The sequence below is a fragment of the Austrofundulus limnaeus genome, unplaced genomic scaffold (genome assembly GCF_001266775.1).
Source record: "Austrofundulus limnaeus strain Quisiro unplaced genomic scaffold, Austrofundulus_limnaeus-1.0 Scaffold97, whole genome shotgun sequence".
Classification (NCBI taxonomy): Eukaryota; Metazoa; Chordata; class Actinopteri; order Cyprinodontiformes; family Rivulidae; genus Austrofundulus; species Austrofundulus limnaeus.
In genome coordinates this window covers 838,476-859,321 of record NW_013952499.1, presented here as the reverse complement: position 1 = coordinate 859,321, position 20,846 = coordinate 838,476, and the positions used below count along the sequence as shown (strand labels likewise).

General features: G+C 39.4%; 3 protein-coding genes across 3 annotated transcripts in view; 1 reads left to right on the top strand and 2 right to left on the bottom strand.

Annotated features, from left to right (window-relative positions):
- The window catches only part of copa (COPI coat complex subunit alpha), a 15,662-nt gene extending 2,525 nt beyond the window's left edge, over window positions 1–13,137 (bottom strand). Inside the window, exons 1-26 of the mRNA XM_014012997.1 lie at window positions 12,957–13,137; window positions 12,596–12,709; window positions 12,434–12,507; window positions 12,276–12,356; window positions 11,930–12,006; window positions 10,938–11,047; window positions 9,451–9,560; window positions 8,919–9,018; window positions 7,652–7,870; window positions 7,314–7,464; window positions 7,134–7,200; window positions 6,987–7,062; window positions 6,770–6,852; window positions 6,070–6,295; window positions 5,841–5,979; window positions 4,601–4,763; window positions 4,361–4,507; window positions 3,992–4,181; window positions 3,814–3,909; window positions 3,630–3,718; window positions 2,351–2,474; window positions 2,174–2,263; window positions 1,963–2,066; window positions 1,664–1,810; window positions 1,445–1,585; window positions 326–508 (exon numbers count right to left, since the gene is read on the bottom strand). Coding sequence (XP_013868451.1) covers window positions 326–508; window positions 1,445–1,585; window positions 1,664–1,810; window positions 1,963–2,066; window positions 2,174–2,263; window positions 2,351–2,474; window positions 3,630–3,718; window positions 3,814–3,909; window positions 3,992–4,181; window positions 4,361–4,507; window positions 4,601–4,763; window positions 5,841–5,979; window positions 6,070–6,295; window positions 6,770–6,852; window positions 6,987–7,062; window positions 7,134–7,200; window positions 7,314–7,464; window positions 7,652–7,870; window positions 8,919–9,018; window positions 9,451–9,560; window positions 10,938–11,047; window positions 11,930–12,006; window positions 12,276–12,356; window positions 12,434–12,507; window positions 12,596–12,709; window positions 12,957–12,996 — 3,141 coding nt within the window. The 5' untranslated portion in view covers window positions 12,997–13,137. The remainder of the gene's footprint in view (window positions 1–325; window positions 509–1,444; window positions 1,586–1,663; window positions 1,811–1,962; window positions 2,067–2,173; window positions 2,264–2,350; window positions 2,475–3,629; window positions 3,719–3,813; window positions 3,910–3,991; window positions 4,182–4,360; window positions 4,508–4,600; window positions 4,764–5,840; window positions 5,980–6,069; window positions 6,296–6,769; window positions 6,853–6,986; window positions 7,063–7,133; window positions 7,201–7,313; window positions 7,465–7,651; window positions 7,871–8,918; window positions 9,019–9,450; window positions 9,561–10,937; window positions 11,048–11,929; window positions 12,007–12,275; window positions 12,357–12,433; window positions 12,508–12,595; window positions 12,710–12,956) is intronic.
- Window positions 13,138–13,660: 523 nt separating this feature from the next.
- Window positions 13,661–18,333, bottom strand: pex19 (peroxisomal biogenesis factor 19). Its single transcript, XM_014013038.1, has 8 exons — window positions 18,238–18,333; window positions 17,581–17,669; window positions 17,300–17,462; window positions 17,123–17,208; window positions 16,863–17,036; window positions 16,621–16,791; window positions 14,978–15,022; window positions 13,661–14,895 (listed from the first exon to the last, which is right to left on the bottom strand). The coding sequence occupies exons 1-8, from the start codon at window positions 18,302–18,304 to the stop codon at window positions 14,809–14,811; spliced, it is 882 nt and encodes a 293-aa protein (XP_013868492.1). The 5' UTR covers window positions 18,305–18,333; the 3' UTR covers window positions 13,661–14,808.
- Window positions 18,334–19,735: 1,402 nt separating this feature from the next.
- The window catches only part of myadmb (myeloid associated differentiation marker b), a 6,645-nt gene continuing 5,534 nt past the window's right edge, over window positions 19,736–20,846 (top strand). Inside the window, exon 1 of the mRNA XM_014013039.1 lies at window positions 19,736–19,863. The gene's annotated coding sequence lies outside the window, so the exon portion shown is untranslated. The remainder of the gene's footprint in view (window positions 19,864–20,846) is intronic.

Here is a 20,846-nt window from a genome sequence, read left to right as displayed (position 1 = left end):
CTTCATATTAGTGACAAACTTTGGCAATTTTTGTTGAGTTACTTTCATTTTTGCTTCTACTTTTCATTTAAAATCGGTTTCCATTCTCGGCCACTTTCTAAGGTTCGTCTTCTACATATTAAAAATGTTGTTAAACATCTGAGTGGCGCACTACTGCTACTAGTGGTGAGAAAGTGTATTGCACCTTATTCAAAATCAATGCGGTCCCGCGGCCCAAAGTTAAAAACTGTTGTTCTTTTGAGGCCCTCAAGGTGGCGCTCGCGGCCCAATATAGGTTAAGAATCTCTGGTTTGTAGATTTCCTGCAGACCGGGCTCGTTGCTCACCTCTGCAATCTCCTGTTTGTTATCAACCACCAGTAGGGGAACAGAAAGCAAGATGACTCTAAAGCGCTCAACAGCTTCTTCGAAACGCCCAGACGTGGTCAGCTGGTAGCACTGCTGCAGGCGGGAAATGAGATCAGAGAGGCGCAGCCCAACGGCAGGCAGCCCCTGCTTGGCTCCACAGTCCTGGAACCACACAGAAGAACGATCGTTAATGACACAAATGGTTTAAAGGGGACCTATTATGCAAAATTCACTTTTTAAAGGTTTTTTTACTCAACTTTGGGTATGTACTTCTTTAAAAAAACAGTCCTAGGACCAAAAAAAATGCACCCAGGGGCATATTTACTGTAAGTAAATGTATTTTTAATGTATAATGACGACAAGTTTTATACTTCGGTCATTTTGTGATGTCACAAGCCGTACGAGAACCCACCGAAAACTGCGTTCAGCCCTTTACCTAGCAACCCCCGGGTGAAGCTCCACCTCCTCAGTATAAAAAGCYGTCACCGTGTTGYTGTGCAATGCGCAGCTCATTTTACAACAAGCCTCCAATAGGGCAATGGGTAGAGGGTTGGACGAGAGAGATCAGGGTTCGAGACCGGCACGGACACATTTTAATTATTTATTTATTTTCATTCTTTATGAACACGTTTTCTCATGTACCTCTATTGTTTAGCTTATTAAAGCCTTGTTAAAGCCTATTTGTTCAAATTTCTGAGGTATTTTGACCGCTGCTGCTCCCTGCTCTGGTAACAGCATGCAGAGTGAGCGCAGAGCAGAGGAGGAGGAGGAGAGTAAAAAAAAAAAAGAAGAAGAAGAAGCTGCGACCACGACTCTGCCTCTGGGTCTATCATATGGTTGTACAACGGAGCTTCTGCTATTATTAGCCATGCTAACGTAAACGCTGGCTTTGGAGGGCACAGTTAATGCCAACAGATTTTTGGAGGGCGTTACCAACAGAGCTCATTAACATAAACAGCTCTTCTGAACGGAAGTCAGAGCAGGCAGAACTAGAAAATGGGAAATTTTATTATCTGAGAATTATTTTGTGCATTAAATTGAATGAACATGGTCTGGATAGCCCACAATGCCTGATATTTTACAAAACTGCAGCTATACCTTCCAGTTCCTGTGGGGGTGACCACGCAGACAAGGCAGCGAGGGCAGCCCCAGGTAACAGGTGCGCCCCCTGGAGAACGTCTGCATGAACAGCGTCTTGTAGGGGTCAAAGTTCACAACTCCAACCTGGTCGTGCAGCAGCTGTGGGAGGGGAAACAAAGACAAAAATAAGTAAGTTTGTGTTTGATTGGCATAAAAACATTAAAGTTACGAACGTACCCTCATAGCAGTTTCATAAGAGCCAGCCAAGATGTGGTCCACTGGCAGCTGGGAGTTGTTGCACCACATCTGGGTGGGGCTCATCCCTTTAGTAGGTGGTACAAAGAAACCGTCTTCTGCTCCTCCGCCTRCTCCAATTGCCACGTCCTATTAAAATCATCACGTAAAAATACAATAATAACTTTTTTTTTGCAAATACAACCTGTACTCCAACCTAAACTGAATTTATATTTAAATAAGTTGACACTACTGTATGGTATTTGTTGTACTTCTAGTGTCGGTTTGGATTCTCCTCTCACCAGTTCTGGAGGAAGGTCCACATCTTCATCGATGTCCCAGCCTCCTCCCTCTTCTTTCACCATTCCCTCCTCCCCTAATCCATCCTGGGCGTCTATGAAACCGTCTAAGAAAAAAAAAAAAGAGAGAAAGGACGGGTGTAATGATTATGAATACAGAACAGCAGCATGTTTGTAGTTTCTCCAGAGGAGGTCGACTTCAAAGTGAACTCGCCTTCATCCATGGTGAGCTCAGCATCATCTCCCCAGCCCTCGCCTCCGGCAGCCTCCATATCCAGATCTGCAGCCATCTGCCCTGCCTTACCTGCCACGCGAACAGAAAAATACAGGTGCCACTGGTTTGTCTGTTTGTAATCTATCTGTGAGGCAWAATGGGAGATCTGCTGCTCACCCTTTGCTGGGATGGCTCCCTCAAAGAAGCCCTTGGACACAGTGAGCAGTGGCCAGTTGGTGTCCAGAGGGTTGATGGGAGGAGGCGGCTGCAGCAGCTGTGCATTAGGATCAACCTCCGGCACCTACAGGACACAAAATACAAATTACAGTCAAGTATTTTTTGTCCAATGATGTAGAACAAAAAAAAGATGTGATTAAAGGTCATATTGGTAAATAAATCAGTTTATTCGTTTCTTTAAAAGCAGCAACATAAATTCAACAAACAATAAAAATACAAATAAATTAAATGAAAGGTAGCAGAAGAAGAAAAAAATCTTATATCTGCTCCTTTTTCTTAAATAAATAAATTCAATCAAAAATAATCTTTAGTTTACAAAAATAAATAAAGGTTTAACTCCTTGAACAACAATTCATACATTTACATATTTCTCTAGAAAATTAACCTTTGTTATTTTCTTAAATATACATATTAGTCTGGCATTTTTAATGTCATCTTCCAGATTATTCCATAATCTTATACCCTGGACTGAAGTACTCCATTCCTTTAAACTGGTTCTAAATTTGGGTTCAACAAACATCTTTATCCCTTTGAGATTATAACAACTCTCTCTTTTAACAAAGCGTAATTGAATGTTTGAAGGTAATGTGTTTTTTATGAGCCCTATACATGACTGATAAAATACCATAATTAACCAGATCTTGAATTTCAATAACTTCAACTGATGGAACAATGAATTTGATGGGTGATAGTAATTCTTACAGCTCTTTTTTGTAAAATAAATATAGGGTTTGTAATTGTTTTGCACGATTTTCCCCAAACATCAAAACAGTAGATTAAGTGTGGAACAATTATTGCTTTATATAATATAATATAAACAGTGCATTATCATTAAATAAATCCTTTACTTTGTACAATATTGCAATGGACTTGGCCATTTTTGTTCTTAAATATGAGGTCTCCATGTCAGCTTCTCATCTATGATGACGCCCAAAAACTTCAACTCTAAGTGGAACATCAGTTGTTTTCTTTCTATTACTAAATATCATATAATTAGTCTTATCTAAATTTAACGATAATTTATTAAGCTTAAACCAGGTTTGTATTTTAGCAAATTCTATCTGCATCATTTCCAACATCCGTTCTATATTTTTACCAAAACAAAAAAAATGTAGTGTCGTCTGCAAATAAAACACATTTGAACAACCCTGACACATTTACCAGATCATTTACGTATAAAATAAACAAATTCACACATATTTAAGTTTTTTCAACACACCGTCTCTTTCTCTGGGTCAAAGGTCTCCTTCAGTGCCTCAGCCTCTTCGTCCAGCCCGTGTGTGGCTGCAGTCAGGTAAGCCAGAGACTCTGAAAAGAAATCATTTATTAGTTTTAGGAATCTGGCACATTTACAGCACTGGGAAGTAAAAGACTGAACSAAGTAAAATGATGAACGAACTCACTCTGACCACAGTTCTTCAAGATCCTGACCCGCTCACTCACGTCCCCCAGATACAGAGCTGCCTGGTAGTGACCGCTCATGTCCTTTCTGATCTCAGCTGAAAATAAAAATGCACACAACACAATAAATACTACATATTAAATTAGGATTACAAAGCCTTCACTTGGCTCCTAACTCACCGATCTTCATCATCTTGCGCAGTTTGGCCAGGTTGCCAGTGATTAGATAGAGGAAGGTGAGCTTGTCGAAGTTCTTGGTCCTCTGGTAGCACATTTCCACGACCTGGTGGTGTCCCTGCAGCAGCGCCGCCTCACCCAAACGCTCCCAGCAGCTGCGCTCGTCCAGAGCCTTGGCTGCCTCCAGCGCCACCTGAAAACACCGAGAGGAGAGGCTTTTTGTGATTGTTTGCACTTTGTCCTGCAGAAAATGAGTTTYGTCGTTGCAGAAGTTTTTGATCAAGTTGCAGCATCAACCACAACCAAACCCTTAATCATTGATTTAAAAAAATATAAAAGTCTTTAAAGGTTTAATTATAACTCTCAGCTCACCTCAATGTTTCCACATTCCAGAGCCAGGCTGAAACGTGTCTTCTCGTCTTTAACAAAGTGCAGAGCCACCTCGGGGTAGCCCTTCTTCTGCAGGTATGCAATGATGGACTGACCCACCAACTTGGCATTACGCACCATGTGAAGCACCTGCAGGGACAACAGTGGAGTGATTTTAATCAGTGAAAGCAACCATGAAGGTTATTTGTTTACACACTGTAAAACAAGTTGTTTGGAACAAACCTCATCGTATTTACGATTGACCAGCGCCAGTTTGAAGCGGTACTCTGTCGGGTCGATGGTGAGAACGCGAGGCCGGCACTCTCTGTCCAGGCAGTAAACGCTGTTGCCTCTGACACGGGTGGCGTAGATGGGCAGGTCCAGGGTCCTTATGATGCCATGATCACTGCAGGGACAAATATTACTCCACGTTACTTATTTATAAATCCACATAACTGGAAACATCCCATTGTGTGAATGCTATTAAGCATTTATTCTACTGAGATCCATTTTTTTTGGTAAGTTTTTTTTTCGGCACGTATATCGTCCCATAATTTGTGCCAGGTTCAAATATTTATACATCAAAAAGTTCAACTCCTTCAGGACATTCTGGCTATGACTTCTGGTGTTTCTGCAATTTATACTTTATAAAATATGTAGCGTTTTTAGCCATTTTTGTTCTCATTGAAAATGAACGGAGCCGTCTTCAACATCCTTACAATCCTCCAAAACAGTTTAACCTTTCCTGCCTTTTGTTCTGTTTTTTTTTTTTACTTTGTGCTAATTTTAGCTTCTTTTTTGCTAATATTAGCTTTTTCCCTGCTTTTTTCAGGCATCGTTCTGCTTTTTTCAGTTATTTTGCTAATTWATTTTTTCTGCTTCCATCAGTTTCTTACAGCTAATTTAAGTTTTCTATGATTCTTCCAATTTTCTGCCATTTAAGCTACTTTGTAGCTATTTTCAGCCTTTTTTTAGCTAGTTACCTTCTTCTGACCATTTTAGCTACATCGTTCAGCCGCTTAATTCAGCAAACATGCTTTTTCTTTGTTGTGTTAAATTCAGCTTTTACAGCTATTTTTCTATTTTACATCAAATTGCAAAAACGTACTTTTTTTTCTGCATAAAATTTAAAGCATTAAGCATTCATGCTTCATTTTCGCAGAAAATGAAAGTGTTTCTTATGGCATTTATTCAATCAAATACAAAGCTATGCTTAAAACATTTCATAATTTTCTATAGATATGCAAAGCTACTGCTGGAATTATTCATAATATAATAAAATTAAATAAAAAAGATGAAACCGCCTCGACTTTCTGAGACCCAGAGTGAAAAATCTGWGCACGCCATCAGTTACCAGACACTTTGATTCTGCTGTTAGTTTAGTTAAATCTACCTTCACTGGTTTCAGTTTAACACTTTTTAAAACTAAGACATAACTGTGGTGAACGGATGAACGAGCAGCGTGGAACCGAACAGAACCTACCCAGAAGTGAGGGCATATTTGATGTGGTTGGAGGTGGTGTAAATAAAGACTCCACTCTCATCCCAGGCGCCGCTCTTCACGCGGATGTTTTCATGAATGTTGCAGAGACTCTCCAGCTTACGGTTGCAAATCATAATAGCTGCGGGGAGACGGGGAAGAGTTTTGTTCCTGTTGTTTAACTCAGAACTTGTGTTTTTGGTCTCTGCAGCTTTCATCTCAGTCCACTCACCGTGTTTAGCCAACAGGGCCACGTGGCTGGTGTCGGAGCTCCACACCACGTATTTGACCTTGGCGATCTTCACGGTGGCCAGAGAGCGCTTCTGCTGCACGTCGAACAGCGTGACGCCGTCGGCGTCGCGCAGCAGCAGGGAGCCCGTGCCGGCGTAGAAGATTTCCTCGCAGCTCGGCACCTGGACCTTCTTCACAATTTCATTCTTCAGGTTTTTAATCAGGAGCTGTGAAAGAACCAAATTCAAGGAGCGCAGATTAAAATACAGAAAACAATAAAGAGAACAGAACTTTAAACAAGCCGATAAATCAGAGAAAACATTTTTTTCAAGTAGCTTTAATCACTCGTTTCTGCACCAGGGTGGAGTCTGATTTCACAGATGAATTTCAGGTAAAAATTCTTCTAAAATAAGAGAAAATGTTTGACTGAAACCTGAAGTATCCAACCAGAAGATTAGACACTAGTGCTGGACAAAGTAATGTTCTATTCCTAAAAATTTAAAATATGGTTTCATATTTTAGGAAGGTGCAAGATATTTTAAAGGGAGGTAGAAAATGTTACAAACCAATTGTAAATCCATTTTAAGAGACATATTTGAGTTAAATTAACAATAWAAAAGATGAAACCATTTTTTCTCCCAAATTTTTGTAATTTTTAGAGACTTTTCTCATTTTCTGATCAACCTTTAAGACAGACTTACAGAGTGCATGCGGTCCAGGACAGCAAATCTGTTTCTTGCCACCCAAACTGCAGTCAGACCTGAAGATCTTTTTCCTTCAGGTGCTGAAAACAGACAGACTCCCTGTTACTTTATTCATAAAGCACAGCTCATTTAAACACTCAAATTACTCATAAGAACATTTTAAAGCAGCGAAAGACCCAAAAGTGTTATAATATAAAATATATCTATGTTTTACCATCAGGGTTCTGAGAGTCACTTTCTTTGGGAATTGAGTACAGATCATACGTGCTGTTCTCAAGGTTGGTGGCTCTCTGTGATAAAARTAGAAAGCATTAAAATAAACACAGAAACCAGAAGTTTGTTATTAATGAGAGACACTCACAGTGCAGAGCAGGACAGCATTCTCAGCAGGGTTATAAGACATGCTGAACACCGGGAACTTAGAACCACTAAAAAAAAACAGAAATTAAAAAAAAATTATTCTCACTTCTTGAATAACACTTCAGTTTGTTTTTAAACCTCTCTGCACTCCGAACACTAAACGCAGACATGAAGCACCGACCTGCGGAGCTGCATGACGGCCGTATCTTTGCTGCTGTTGAAGTCCAGCTGACGCAGGAAGCGATCCTTCACGTAGTACAGCATGTTGCCGTGAACGGCGTACGCAGGGCGCTCACGCTCCAGCTTGAACACGATCATACCGCTGTCATGACCTCGAAAACACACAAATCAGGTTGTTAATCAGAGCAAAAATCTCTGCCAGAGGAAAAAAAGGYGATATTTTTTTTACAACCAGCCAAATAATGATAGCAATTAGTGTTTTGCTGTTTTAAAACAGAAGAAAATGAGCTAAAATGACTGCCAACTGGGAAATCTTTTGGACGTGGGTTCAACAGGTACCTGCTGCAAACAGGTTGAGGTTTGGGTGGGCCCCCAGCACCCAGAAGCGATCGTGGTCGCGTCGAAAGGTTTGCACCCCGGTCCTCTTGGACATGTCCCACACACGGATACTCTTGTCCTCGGAGTTGGACAGGATGAGCTCCTGGCGTGGGTGGAAGACGGCACAGGACACGTTGTTGTARTGACCGCGGCACGTGTCCAGCTCCCACGCCTTGGACTCTAAACAAAAAAAATAACAATAATCACATTTTTAAGAGTTAAATTTTTTTTAAATTAATTATATTTAAAAAAGTGCAAAATTCTTTCTGCAAGGTTTCTGCGTTGACTGGATGAAATCTTTAGGTTAAATAAATAACGCAGCTGCCCTGGACATTTTTAAATATTTTAAACACTTAACTACAAATCAATTCTTTGTCCATTTCCTCATCTGTATCAGGAGTTACCAACAAATTCTGATCAGAGACCAAAACCTTTCTGTGCAGACTCTAGAGCAGGGGTTCTCAAATGTTTTGGGTCTGGGGACCCCTTACAAGGGTGAAAAATTTCCAGGGACCCCCCTTATAAACCCCATGCTGTTTTAAAAATTGTTTACTGTCATTTTACTTCTTAAATGCCATGGGAATATTATCTTTTGTTTGGTTTAGTATGTTTGTTTTACTAGTATATTGTTCCCCGTAGGCATTTTTTTAAATGAAAATCAAATGGACATTGAAATTTTTGAGGACCCCCAAGATATGACTCGCAGACCCCTGGGAGGTCCTGGGACCAGAGTTTGAGAACCTGTGCTCTAGAGAGTTTGGCCTTTGATGCAAAAAAAATACACAAATTATTATCATAGACGACAAAAATAATATTAATGATACTTGCAAAGTGAGCCGTTTTGTTTTAGACTTTGACAGTGACGTTTCTTTTTACATCCATATTTTCTTCATAACTTAAATTGATGAGTTTTGTTTATAAATAACAGTTTTGTGATTTTGCTCAAGTCACTGTACAATAATGTTAAATAAAATGTAACCCTGACAATTTAAATATTTTAAAATATCAAACTAAAATGGTTCCAGGCTGCCATTTACTGATCACTGTTCTACATTCTAGCTTATGAGTAGAGCTAAAAGATGAAGAACAGCAGCTACAGATGGATGTGCAGTTTCAGATTGGCCACCAGGAGGCAGCAACAAACACCATGAGCTCACAACAGGAAGTGTGTTCTTGTGCTTTAATATGCTCGAACATTAAAGATCGTAACTCGAGCCGAGTCTCTCACCGTTCATTCTCCAGATCTTCACCTGCCGGTCGTCGGCTCCGGACACGATGAGGGGCATGCTGGGGTGGAAGGCAGCCCAGTTGACGCCGCGGTCATGACCCTGGATGCAAAAAGACACAAGTCGGAGAAATCCAGAACAATTAAACTGGATCTTAAACCAAAAACTGAAGACTATCCCCTCTAGAAGTACACGCCTTTTGATAACTGGAAAATCTAACAAGATTAATACCCAAGAGAAACYATTACATTGTCGAGTTTCTTTATCATGATTTTTGTTTCATGTATAACTTATTTTATTTTTCTCTTCACACAGGCAAATAGATCTGTGATCTCAGTGCTTAAACAAAAAGCATATTTAAAAATATGTATTGCTTATATAGCTGGCATCAGTCACTATAAATTTTAACCGTACTACAAAGCTTTGCTGAAATCTTGTCAGAAAACAAACCTCTTACACTAAAAGTTGAGTCTGTGAGAATTTACAACATTTACACATATATATATATATATCACACATCTACAAGAAGTTTACCTCAAGGACGTGCTTCACAACAGCATCCGAGGCACCGAAAAGGTCAACCCCAGTGATGCCACGAACATCCGTCTCCACAGCGCCGGGAGACAAGTTCTTCTTCCTCAGACCTGGAACCATCATCATTTACAGATACACCACAGAAGAGGGGAGAAATGGAACAAAAACAACAAAACAAAACAGAAATGATTTATAAAAACATTAAAGATGGAGTAAAATCATGGGAGAGGAAGTGCATCAAATGAGGAACAAAGAGCTGTTGGGCTGCTGAACACACACACGGTCGAAACACCAACACAGCCTCTGATTTTTATTAACTCGAGTCAAACAATCATCGCTTCAGCAACACTACTGATTTGGTTATGTTGATTCGGTTAGGGAATCAGACAGCCGAGCAGAATCGAGTCAAACACCGAAATGGTATCAGGAAGAYTGCGTTGATGATTTCAGTCCATTTCAAGATGTCGTGGTGAACAGACAGCTCGACAGAGGGAAAGGCACGGCACTAGGAACCTATGTGCAGGTATGGATGTTTCCGAGGAGCGCGTGGGATGAGGACGGCACAGTGTGCGTGGGCTCGGCTGATGAGAGTGGGGTGGGCGGCAGGATTGTAAAGACGTGCTCTGATGGGGMGTTTAATGTCAGAAACATGAGAAGGAGAGTTTAATTTATGGCAGAAAGCGTGTTTAGTCACATGCACCGTTAGCATTTATGGGTTAGCATTAAAGCTACATCGTCTTCAGCCATTCTGTAGTTTTAACTTGAGCCAAACATGCAGGCATCTTGGGTATAAAGGAACTATTTTCTTATCGGCACTAAATGTTCAATCTTGTTAGTAGTCACTGTTCTAATGGTTTAAGGAAATTTAAACTGGAGGGTAAAAAAAAGCAGTAGTGGCGTCTATAAAGCGAGTGTGAATGCCGAAATCTGGACATGCTTCCAGCGTGGAGGGTKACCGGTGAAACTGTACGGGGTGCGGTTAGGTCATGCGGTTCAGAGTTTATAAAAGACAAACGCAGTCATGCTCACACCACAAACATTTTARAGACATAAAAGGACAAGTGAGGGTCACAGTTCAATACATTTTGCATGTTTTTGATGCTTAATATTTTTTAAAAAAGCAAATAAATTGTTCAGTTAGTGCAAAGACACAAGAGAAAAAACATTAAATGTTTAAAAGCATGCAGAGGCACAGAAACACTTCTATTAAACATGTATATTTTACCACACCAAATCATATGAAATTATTATTTCAATGACACAGTGCAGCATTTTCTAAAATTGGCGGTACATGTAGAAGTGTTTCTGCYAACAGCCCACAGAGATCTGTCCTCTACAAACTGGGTGAGAGAACGAAGAGGTTCAGGACTTGTRTTCACTCTGTTCCTGACTTCTTCTTCCTCCCCCAGTTAAACCACTCTGCCCCCCACCCCTACCCCAAACCCAGCCCACTGTCCACTCTGGTCTGTTCTCCCACAGGCCCTCACCGGAGATATCCCACACTCGCACGGTCTGGTCCAGACTGGCCGACACCACCAGGTCTTCGGACGGGTGGAACTGGGCGCACATCACATAGTGGTTGTGTCCTGTGAGCACACTGTGGGCGACAACAGAGAAACAGACAAATCCTAATTTCAGTGTTGGTCTTTGCAGCCAGTGATTTTTTTTTTTTTTAGTGTTATTTTTATTGTGGTTGCGTCTTTTTAAAACTCTTCTGTAGAGGAAACATTTTTTCACCAATATAAGAACATTTTTTTAATTATAGTTGCAAAGTTTAGATCTTTAGGAGTAAAAATGGCTCAAAAAGATGCTCTCAGCTCCTTCAGTAAGTGCCACTTTGTTTTACGCATTCGTTCTGCAGTTAGTTGGAATTTTTGACATAATACAACATTTTATATAAAACTTTATTCATTTCATAAGACATAAAACATAAAACAAAATTCTATGTACAATAAAAAGAAAATACAAATAAAATGAAAGGTGGCAGAAAGAAAAACAACCTTATATCTGCCCCTTTTTTCTCAAATATAGATTCAAACTATAATGCTCTTCAGTTAACAAACAAAAACATTGAAACTTTCTAAGATAAAGTGAATGACTACATATTAAATCATTTTATATTTTTTTAACAGTCCAGTCTTTATCATTCTCTTAAATAAGCACATTGATGTGGCACTTTTAACATCATCTTCTAAATTATTCCACAGTCTCACTCCTTGAATTGCGGTGCATCGTCTTGACTCGACTATGTCAAATTAAATATGTTTAAAATGTGAGAASGATTAATACAACAGTGATGAATGTCTGAATACTGTCACTTTGACAGGCTGAATTAGTCAATAATGCTATTTTTTATGACTGAAAATGGCYTCAATGCATTTTATTGGGTTTTAGATTTTGCATTCATAGTATTAAGAATCCTTTATTTAATCTACCGTAATATGAACCTTGAACTTTTTTTTTTTTACTTGACTCTTACCACACACAGGTCCTTGACTGCCAGTTCCAGATGCGGATGGTCTGATCATCTGAGGCACTCAGAATCCAGGGGTATTCCTACAGGTAARATTAGAATTCACTGAAACTCACTTGGACCACAAACAAATGTTTTTTTCATTACTTTTTCCGTTTTGCTGCTCACTAAGCATGCAGATATATGAGATGGTCTTTGCAAACAAAAGCATTTTAAAAAAAACTCCAATTTTCCTTCTATGAGCAAAGAATTAAGTCACATACGTCAGCTGAGATGACATAAAGCTAACAACTTTGGATCAGGTCACAAAAGACGCACGTTAAAACCAGACGTGTGTCAAAGTGGGACTCACATGATGAAAGAATGTGGTTCTGATGTAGTCCAAGTGTCCCAGGAGGGTGAAGAGGCAACGTCTCAGTTTGTAGTTCCATACCTGGATGAACAGCGACATTTAATATTTAACATGTGATTAAATGTTAAAAYGTAAATGCATGCTATAGCAAGTCTCACCTTGATTTTATAATCATCTCCTCCAGACACAAACAGAGGCTGCTGTTTATGGAAATCAATACCTCTGACAGGACCTGCAAGCAAAATCATAATGGATGCATTTTATTTCCATTTGACAAACCGTAAATATCACTTTATATCGCCCACGTCACTCTGTCTCACCATCATGTTCATCAAATTTGTCGATCAAGGTGCACATTCGATAGTCCCACAGCTGGATTACACCGTTGTGCAAGCTTGCAAGAACCCATGGCCTTTTAGGATGGAAACTCAGGCCTGARATGTAACATAATTGTATCAGACACAGACTTTGTTAGTGCTATGACACCACGTTAGTTACGTAAACGTCATGTAAAGCAAAATAAATTCATATAAATGTAAATTATTTCTTAATATATAAACATTTTTCAATAGTATACTTGGTGTCATTAGAACAAATGTATCCGAAAAACATCGCTCTGAATAAATAACAGAGTAACGCCCGCTAGCTAAAGTTAGCTTCTGTGCTAGCTGAAACGCTTACCTTTGACTCGGGCCGACTTCGTCTCAAATTTAGTTAACATCCTTACTGTTCAACACTTCTGCTCCTAAATCTTAAATGTATACTGAAAAAAACATTAAACTGAACAGAGAAAATGTTACAGGCAGGTTATTTCAGAGACGCGTATCCTTCGCCCATTAGCCGACTCCTCTTTTTCCTGACACGTAGTCCGCTTCTGTCTTCCGGTTTTGAACAATAAAGTTTTAAAGTRAAATTTTGACGCAAAAAGCTCCACGGCAGCGCTGCATAGAAATACACAACATAGAATGCACTTGCGGTGTTATTGTTGTCAAATTGTTGTCAAAATCGCTCTAACTTAACGATGGCTTTGTTTTTGAGATTATTACTTACAAAAGCGAAGAAACCGTGTCATACATAAAAAATAAATAAAAATTATGAATGTTTTTTAATTTTTATCTCCAACTATAACATAATTATTTCAGCATTAATTTGTACAAGGCCAGAACTAGATGGTTGTGTTCCATTAAAATTCACCTGGTCAGTCACTACCTGTCATCCTAGAAAACCTAGAATATATTATTTAAAAAATGAGTCATAGGTAATACTTGAACCAGTTTTGTAAAACTGTTTTATTTACTGAACAATTTGATCTATAAATAAGCAAAAAGATGTGCATGAATTATATTTTTTCATTACTAATGTATGAGTAATAATGACAAATAATCCATGTTTAATTATCAGTTTTATTTCATATTTACAAAGCAAAGTAGTGTTAAATTACAAGTCTTTATTTTTCATGACACTGGGGTTTTCATCGTCCTCCAGAGCTGATGGGCTCWAACTCCCACCCCGTGATGAAACCTTCACAGCTGATAAATCTGATATCTTTTCAGTGCATAGCTAAATCCTTTGACAGCACCCTTTCATTGTGCGGTTACTGGTGGTCCCGTCATTTCTGGACGCCTCTCTCGCTCTCTATTGTAACGGAGAGGAAGCTTTGTCCGCAGGCGACAGCAGCTGGTTGAAATCTGGTCGTAAACAAACCCAGCGACCAGAGCCAGAAAGTGCTCACGTCCAACTCTGACCCTCAAGTTTTCTGGAAAGGCCGTGTGCTCCCATCCTTTTCAAATGATTGTTTTCACTCTGGGGATGTTTTTGTCTGTTTTTTTTTTTCTACAGGGAGTCAACACCAAGACAAACCATCACTGCACTTTACAAACTCTGGGAAATCACACTTTGCACAGTAACTCAACACGGTAATGATCACTGTAAGCACAGCAAAGGCATCCGGGAGTCACTTCAAATCAATACGAGGGAGAGAAATGGATAAAGGTGCTGAAAACCTTCCACTCTTCAATTTATCAAATATTTAGAAAAGGTGCAGTTGCCAGGTTAATAATTAGCTTAGGCTTAATTGCATACAAAACAACATCGACTTTGTTAGCGATTCTTCAAATTCATATCATGTTAAAACTATATTCTGGATTGCTTACCTCAACTACATCCTCTTTAATTTCTAAGACCTATAAAATAACTTAAAGTCTTTATGAAAAGGCACCATTTAAACCTGTGACGTGCAAGAATTTACTGTGAGGCTAAACAGGAAGTTAAATCAACAAGGACAACAGCAGAGGTCATTTMCTGTCAAATGAAGAGCGGAGGAGCGGCTGCAGCTGCCGTTTACTCATTCTAAACGATTTTAGATCAAATTAKGTGGTTTTGGTGGCTCCTCCTGTTGATTCTACACCTCTTCTGCTTGAACAGTGTCTGCGGTCTGGCCACACTCCTGCGTCCCTCCCTGCTGCTAAAAGACGCAGAGCGACTGTTTGTTTTGGCTCTGGAACATCTGACGGACCACGCCGCCGCCGCCTCGTCACATGACGGAGCACTGCTCGGCTGGTCCGGCTCCGGAGACCCCTGGGAGGTTCAGGGACTCCATGTCGAAGTTGAAGCCAGGGGGCTGAGGAGGGAAGGAGAAACAGGAAATMTAGAGAAGTGTAGAAACAACATTTAATGCGACCAGAAGCTGAACTGCAACTTACCGCATCTCCTGCCAACTCTTTAGGCGGCTGACCCAAGTCCTGCAGCTGGACRGAAAAGAAACTTGATTATTTATCCATTTTATTCTTATTTTTTATTATTTACATTTAAAACAAACCCCACAGTTCTGCTTCATGCAACGTCTCAACTCCCCTTTCAATCCAAAATGAATCAATCCACCAAGTTTGTAGCAAAAAGATAATTTAATGAATATTTAAATCATGTGCAAATCTAAACACAGAGTTTGAGTGTTTATATCAACAGCATCAATGCAAGAGAGCAAAACTGTGTACGTTTTATGAATTAAAAACAGCTACGTTTACAGCAGTTGTCCTACATTCATTCTACAGTTTGACAAATATGCAACCAGAAATATTCATCTTCAACCAAAAGGACAACATTTACGAGGATAGGGCAAATATTTGCATTTATATTTGTGCACATTTGTTTTTTTACTGAAGCTATTTGACAAATACTTATTTATGTATGACTATTTAAGATTATAGCAACAGAATACTCAGTCCAAATGTTTTATTTTGAATAAAAAAAATAGTCTAAATAAAAATGATTTTTTTTACCAGAACAATCGATAAATAATTGGACCGATTAATCGTTATAATAATCGTTAGCTGCAGCWCTAACAGAGTCTGATATTTCTAAAATATTCGTTGATCTGTGTGTGTAATTGTTTCTACTACAAAGCGAGGACCACTTGCAAAATAGTTACTATCAAAGTGAGGTCATTTATGTAAAGCAGGGCTACTCAACTGGAGGCCCGCAGGCCACATCCGGCCCGCGAGTGACCAAAGTTCGGCCCGCCAATTGGTTCATTCATCTCTTAAGCCCAAATCCCCAGTTATCTTTTAGTTAGACATAGGCGTGTGTGGTGTCAGAAACATCAGAGTCTTGGCTACAAGCTGGTAAAAACATTTCTATGAACATCTAAGTCAAAACTACAAGCAGAAACTGTGAAAGTGAAAATAAAATTAGTTTAAAATTTGGCAAGTCAGAGACGTCAAAATATTTGTGTTAAATAGGAGGCAGAATGTGTTATTTGTTTTTGAGATTGCTTTATGATAATAATATTACTTCTAATATGCTCATAAAAGTAATAAATGATATTATTATCACTACTTTTATTACATAGGGTTCTATGTTGTATTCATGATTAAATGCAGCAAAAATAAATTATATCAAAGGTAATAGATCTTTGTAATACTTGGTTTATTTACATAAGGACTTTAATTGTTGGATGTTCAGCCCCTCAGCTGTTGGCCTGCACTGACTGCTTTGAATAGCTATGATGTAAAGTGAGGATCTTGTCCGAGTCGTCACTGTTTTTACAGCTCGACTGCATTATACTAGTTAGGTTTAGAGGTACGGTGTGAATTAAGTTCTGGTTCAGGTTAGGGTTAACTATAGACCAGTAATGGTTAATTTTACTAGTTAGGTTTAGAGGTATGATGTGAATTAAGTTCTGGTTCAGGTTAGGGTTAACTATAGACCAATAATGGTTAGTTTTAGGGAAAATGTCTGGGTTAGGCATAAATACAGTTACAAAAATTAATGGAAGTCAATTCAATGTCCTCAGTTCGATGCAAATACAAAGATGTGTGTGTATGTGTGTGTGTGAGAAGAAGCTGACCTTCTGCATCAGGTCCATGATGCTCTCAAACGTCTTCTCTTTCTCTTCAGCTCTCTCGTCCTCGCCTTCGAACAGCACACAGATCTCTGCCATGATGTGAGCCTGCTGCTCGTAGCGCTGGTGGTCCTGAGCGCTGAGGCTCGGCTTGTTGGCCTCCAGCCACTCTGGGTACTGGGAAGGAGAGCAGCAGTTACTGYGGATGTTACAAAAGGAGGAAAACGTGGCAGGAACAGAGGCGGAACCTTGGTGCTGATCTCTTTCAGCGATGGATACAGCACTTCTTTGGAGAGAAGATTCTGCATGATGGACTGCATGATGGGCAGGATGTTTCCGTCTTCACCTCCTTCTTCGCCGCCTTCGTCCAACCCGAGACCCTCCAGAGCTTTCACCAGGTCATCTCCAGCTAGCCCCGAGGACTACAAGAAAACACGACTGAAACATCTGCATTTTTTTTTCCTGCCTAACGGTTTCAGAATAATCCTTCCTGTCTGACTCGACACACCTGCAGGTTGTCTGCGTTCTTGGCGAGGCCTCGAAGCGTCTCTTTGAGACAGGAGGTGAATTCTTGTTGGGAGGCCGTGTCGGTGCCTGAAGAAAACACGCGGGAAGCATCAGAGGTACGAGACAAACGCGGTGGCGATGAAAAACAAAAACCCTGCAAAGAGCAGTTCGGTCTTACCGACTTTTCCCGCCGCTTCCGACAGCTTCTGGAAGTGCTGCAGCAGCTCCGGTTCCTCCTGGGCCAGCTCCGTCATGGCCTTCTCCCACTCTTCTTTGGCCTGAGCGGCCATGCCCCCCTCGAAGAGAGACTCGAAAAGCTTGCAGTCCTCAAGCAGAGGGGGCTGCAGGTAAAAAAACAACAAAAAAAAAAAAACACTCAAGACCTTCAACTTTTATTTTTACGTGACACTAAGTGCAAAAATGTCAAGTGAAGAGAAGCGGTCCGACGCCGAAGCTGACCTTCTCTGCTCCGCCGTSGGCTGATGATGAAGCTGCAGCAGGTTCAGGGGGCGGAGGAGCTGGTGCCTTGTCAAAATCATCCAATGCACCTGARGCAAAGAGAACCCATCAGAACTGAGCCTTACACTGCTGCTATGACAATTAAATACTGTACATATCAAGCAAACAGACCTAAAAGGTGATAAAAATTTAGGTCAGTTTGCTTTATGTAGCACACTTTTTACAGATCTAAACTAAAAGTCCTCTTCAAGTACCTTATATTAGTCTTACATGCTAATTGTAATCCTGAGGTATTTTTAAAAGACCTGCTGTCACATAAAAACAAYTGTCAGTTAACGGTCACACAATAAAGTGAGTCAAAAGACGTAAGTAATCCTTATTTAAGGTTCCGAGCTGTTTAAGCTATAACAATAAACCTGCTTTTATTATTATTATTATTATTATTATTATTATTATTATTATTATTATTATTATTACTAAAGCCGCCATGATGATCGGCTGCTCCAACTGTCAACTAACATTCGGTCCCTCAAAGACCCTGATCGAGCGCCTGAACTCCGGACACCGTCAGACCGACGGTACCGGGCCGCAGCTACAAACTAGTCACATCCCAATAAGCATCAACAAAAACCGGATCAACCGTGTGTCAACGCTCACTGTCCAACAATTCGTCCAGTTCGGCATCGTGTCCGCCGGATGACTCTCCACCAGTTCCCGACGCCATGATGATCTGTAAACTGGAGCGAGCGCGCGGCCCCGAAAACTCACGTTTTACGACAAAATAYAACGTCACACTGTCGTAAAGTAAAACGAGTCTGGCGCCATCTTGCGGATATTACTAGGGATTACAACACGTGAAAATTAAAGCCCTTTAAACTTTTCTTATCAAACACTGTTGGCTATTTATTAAATGTTTTTTGATCGAGTTTCTTTCTGAAATAGCTTTTAAATTAAATGATCTAGCAGGAATTAAAATAATATTATCATTAATAAAATAATACATAAAAATATATATTCTTCAATCCAACTGTGATTATTTTTTTTAAATTTCCTTAGAGTCTTTAAACACATTTTGGCATTTCTTGACTGCTAAATCCAAAATATCATGACAAAAAATTGTGCTTTTTGAGGTACGGCTGAAGCCTATACCTAAAAGCTAAAAATGGCTTTAAATGCCAAACATAGAAAAGGTTAAAAGTAGCAGAATGGTAGCTAAAAACTAAAAGTAACATACAGGGAAAAAAAGAAAAAAACAATACTTGAAAGGATTAATATAACTTTCGGTTACAATAAAGTCACATTTAAAAAAAGGCAGTGCAGCAGTTTCTTAAATAAGCTAAATGTTTTGATATATGAACAGCACCAATTGTGCAAAACTAGATTGAAAAAAAACTGGGTCATCATTCACGCAAGCATTTTTTAATCAGCAAGTTGCAGAGCTGTTTCACGTCTTTCTAAATTAAAAAAATGGGGAAAAAATTAATAGTTTGATCTCATCTTTTAAATTTTTTTTTTTCATTTTTCTTAACTTTTCCTTAGTAGTTTTATTAAGCCAGGTAGCTTTATTTACTTTACTCTCAGACTCATCGATGAGAAACTTAAAAAAAGTTTCAACAGTCTAATCAGAACGTTTACGTGACGACATATTTCCTCTGCTTTCAGTCAGGAAACACATCAGCTTCAAACTCAGGACACACTGATTGCCAGGGGCAACCGCATCTGTATGTAAACAATACATACAGAGGAAAAAAACTTGTGATGATTTAGGGGCGTAGAGTTGACGGATGTTTGGCTTGTTGTCAAGCTGTGGAGATGACAAAAAGAAACATTTTATTATCTTTACCAATATATTTTTTAATAATAATAAAATCAGAAGCAATGGTGATGACAGGACGGATATGTTTTGTATAACTAAATGTCACAGAATGAAATAACATTAAATATTATTTTTTTTATTATCAGTTTGATAATGTGACTTGTTAATAAAAAGATAAATTATTTGCCTTTTTTGTGTGGCTGCAGGGAAAGAGAAATCACACAGGAGGGAGTTCTCTTCACCAGAGGCAGCTGAGGCCCTCAGTAGGAGCAGCAGGAGGAGGAGGAGGAGGAGGAGGGGCACCTCAGACAGATGTGAATAACAGTGTAGATCTCCCATGCCTAATTTGGTTTTCTGGGCGGGGAGCTGCTCCTCTGGGCTGCTAGTAAATCCAGACTTTAGGTTGAAAACTTTACAATCTGCAGCTCTGTGCTCCTGGTTGTTCTGGAGAAACAAACGTCAGGAAGGTAAGAAACTCCTCAAAATGAAGCAACGTGTGGATTTTTGTGGTTCCTTTACAAAGAGGGAAAAGATTTTCATTCATCCTGTTCCAACATTTTCACATTCTTCCTCAGGAGAAGGAAACATTTGCTTCTAGACTGTATTTATGTGTGAAAGAAATTAACAAAATTTCCACACGTTTTAGAGATTTTAGAGGAAAAAGTCTATATTTTGTTAACGTTTTAGGCTTGCAACAAGTTTAAATTAAAAAAAGAAAGAAAAGAAGAATTTTGTTATTCCACGTGTTGAACATTTTTCCAAAATTCCTATGTGTTTTAAACATTAATTGTAAAGCTTGGTTTAATTATTTAATAGTCGTAACATTTGTTGTTTATGTCACTTTGTGTTTATGTTGGGAGCTGGGAGTGGCAGCCTGACAGGCACCATGCACATTGATTTTTTTTTCTTAAATAAATATGAGATTATAGATGTTTCAGTGCTCATTAGCTGCTCAGTGCATCTGTTTTTTTTAAAATAAAATAAAGTAAAAAATATTAATAACCTTTTCCTCGCTGAATCTGGGGGCTTCAGTGTTGTTTTTGTGAAGGGTTGGTCAAATAAAGCAGCAAAAACATTCTAAATATAGTATTCAGCTGCACGGATGGAGCTTTTTAAAGGTCAGTTTTGTTTAAAAAGAGCTGAAGCAGCTGTCCAGGTTCATAACACAACAAGCCCTTCGCTCTGCTCCTCCAAATCTAATCAGYGCAGATTAGGATTTGTTGTCTCAAACTGAAGAATATTGTATTTTCTCCTGTAGGCAGTCGCAGAACATTTGTCGTTTTTATAGTAACATTAGTTAGAGACAAACAAAGATTGTGACTTTTTATCCAGTTGTAGCGGGAAAATATATAAGATGAGTTATTATGACACATAGGTTTGAACTGTGAAACATTTGTGTGTGTGTGTGTGTGTGTGTGTGTGTGTGTGTGTGTGTGTGTGTGTGTGTGTG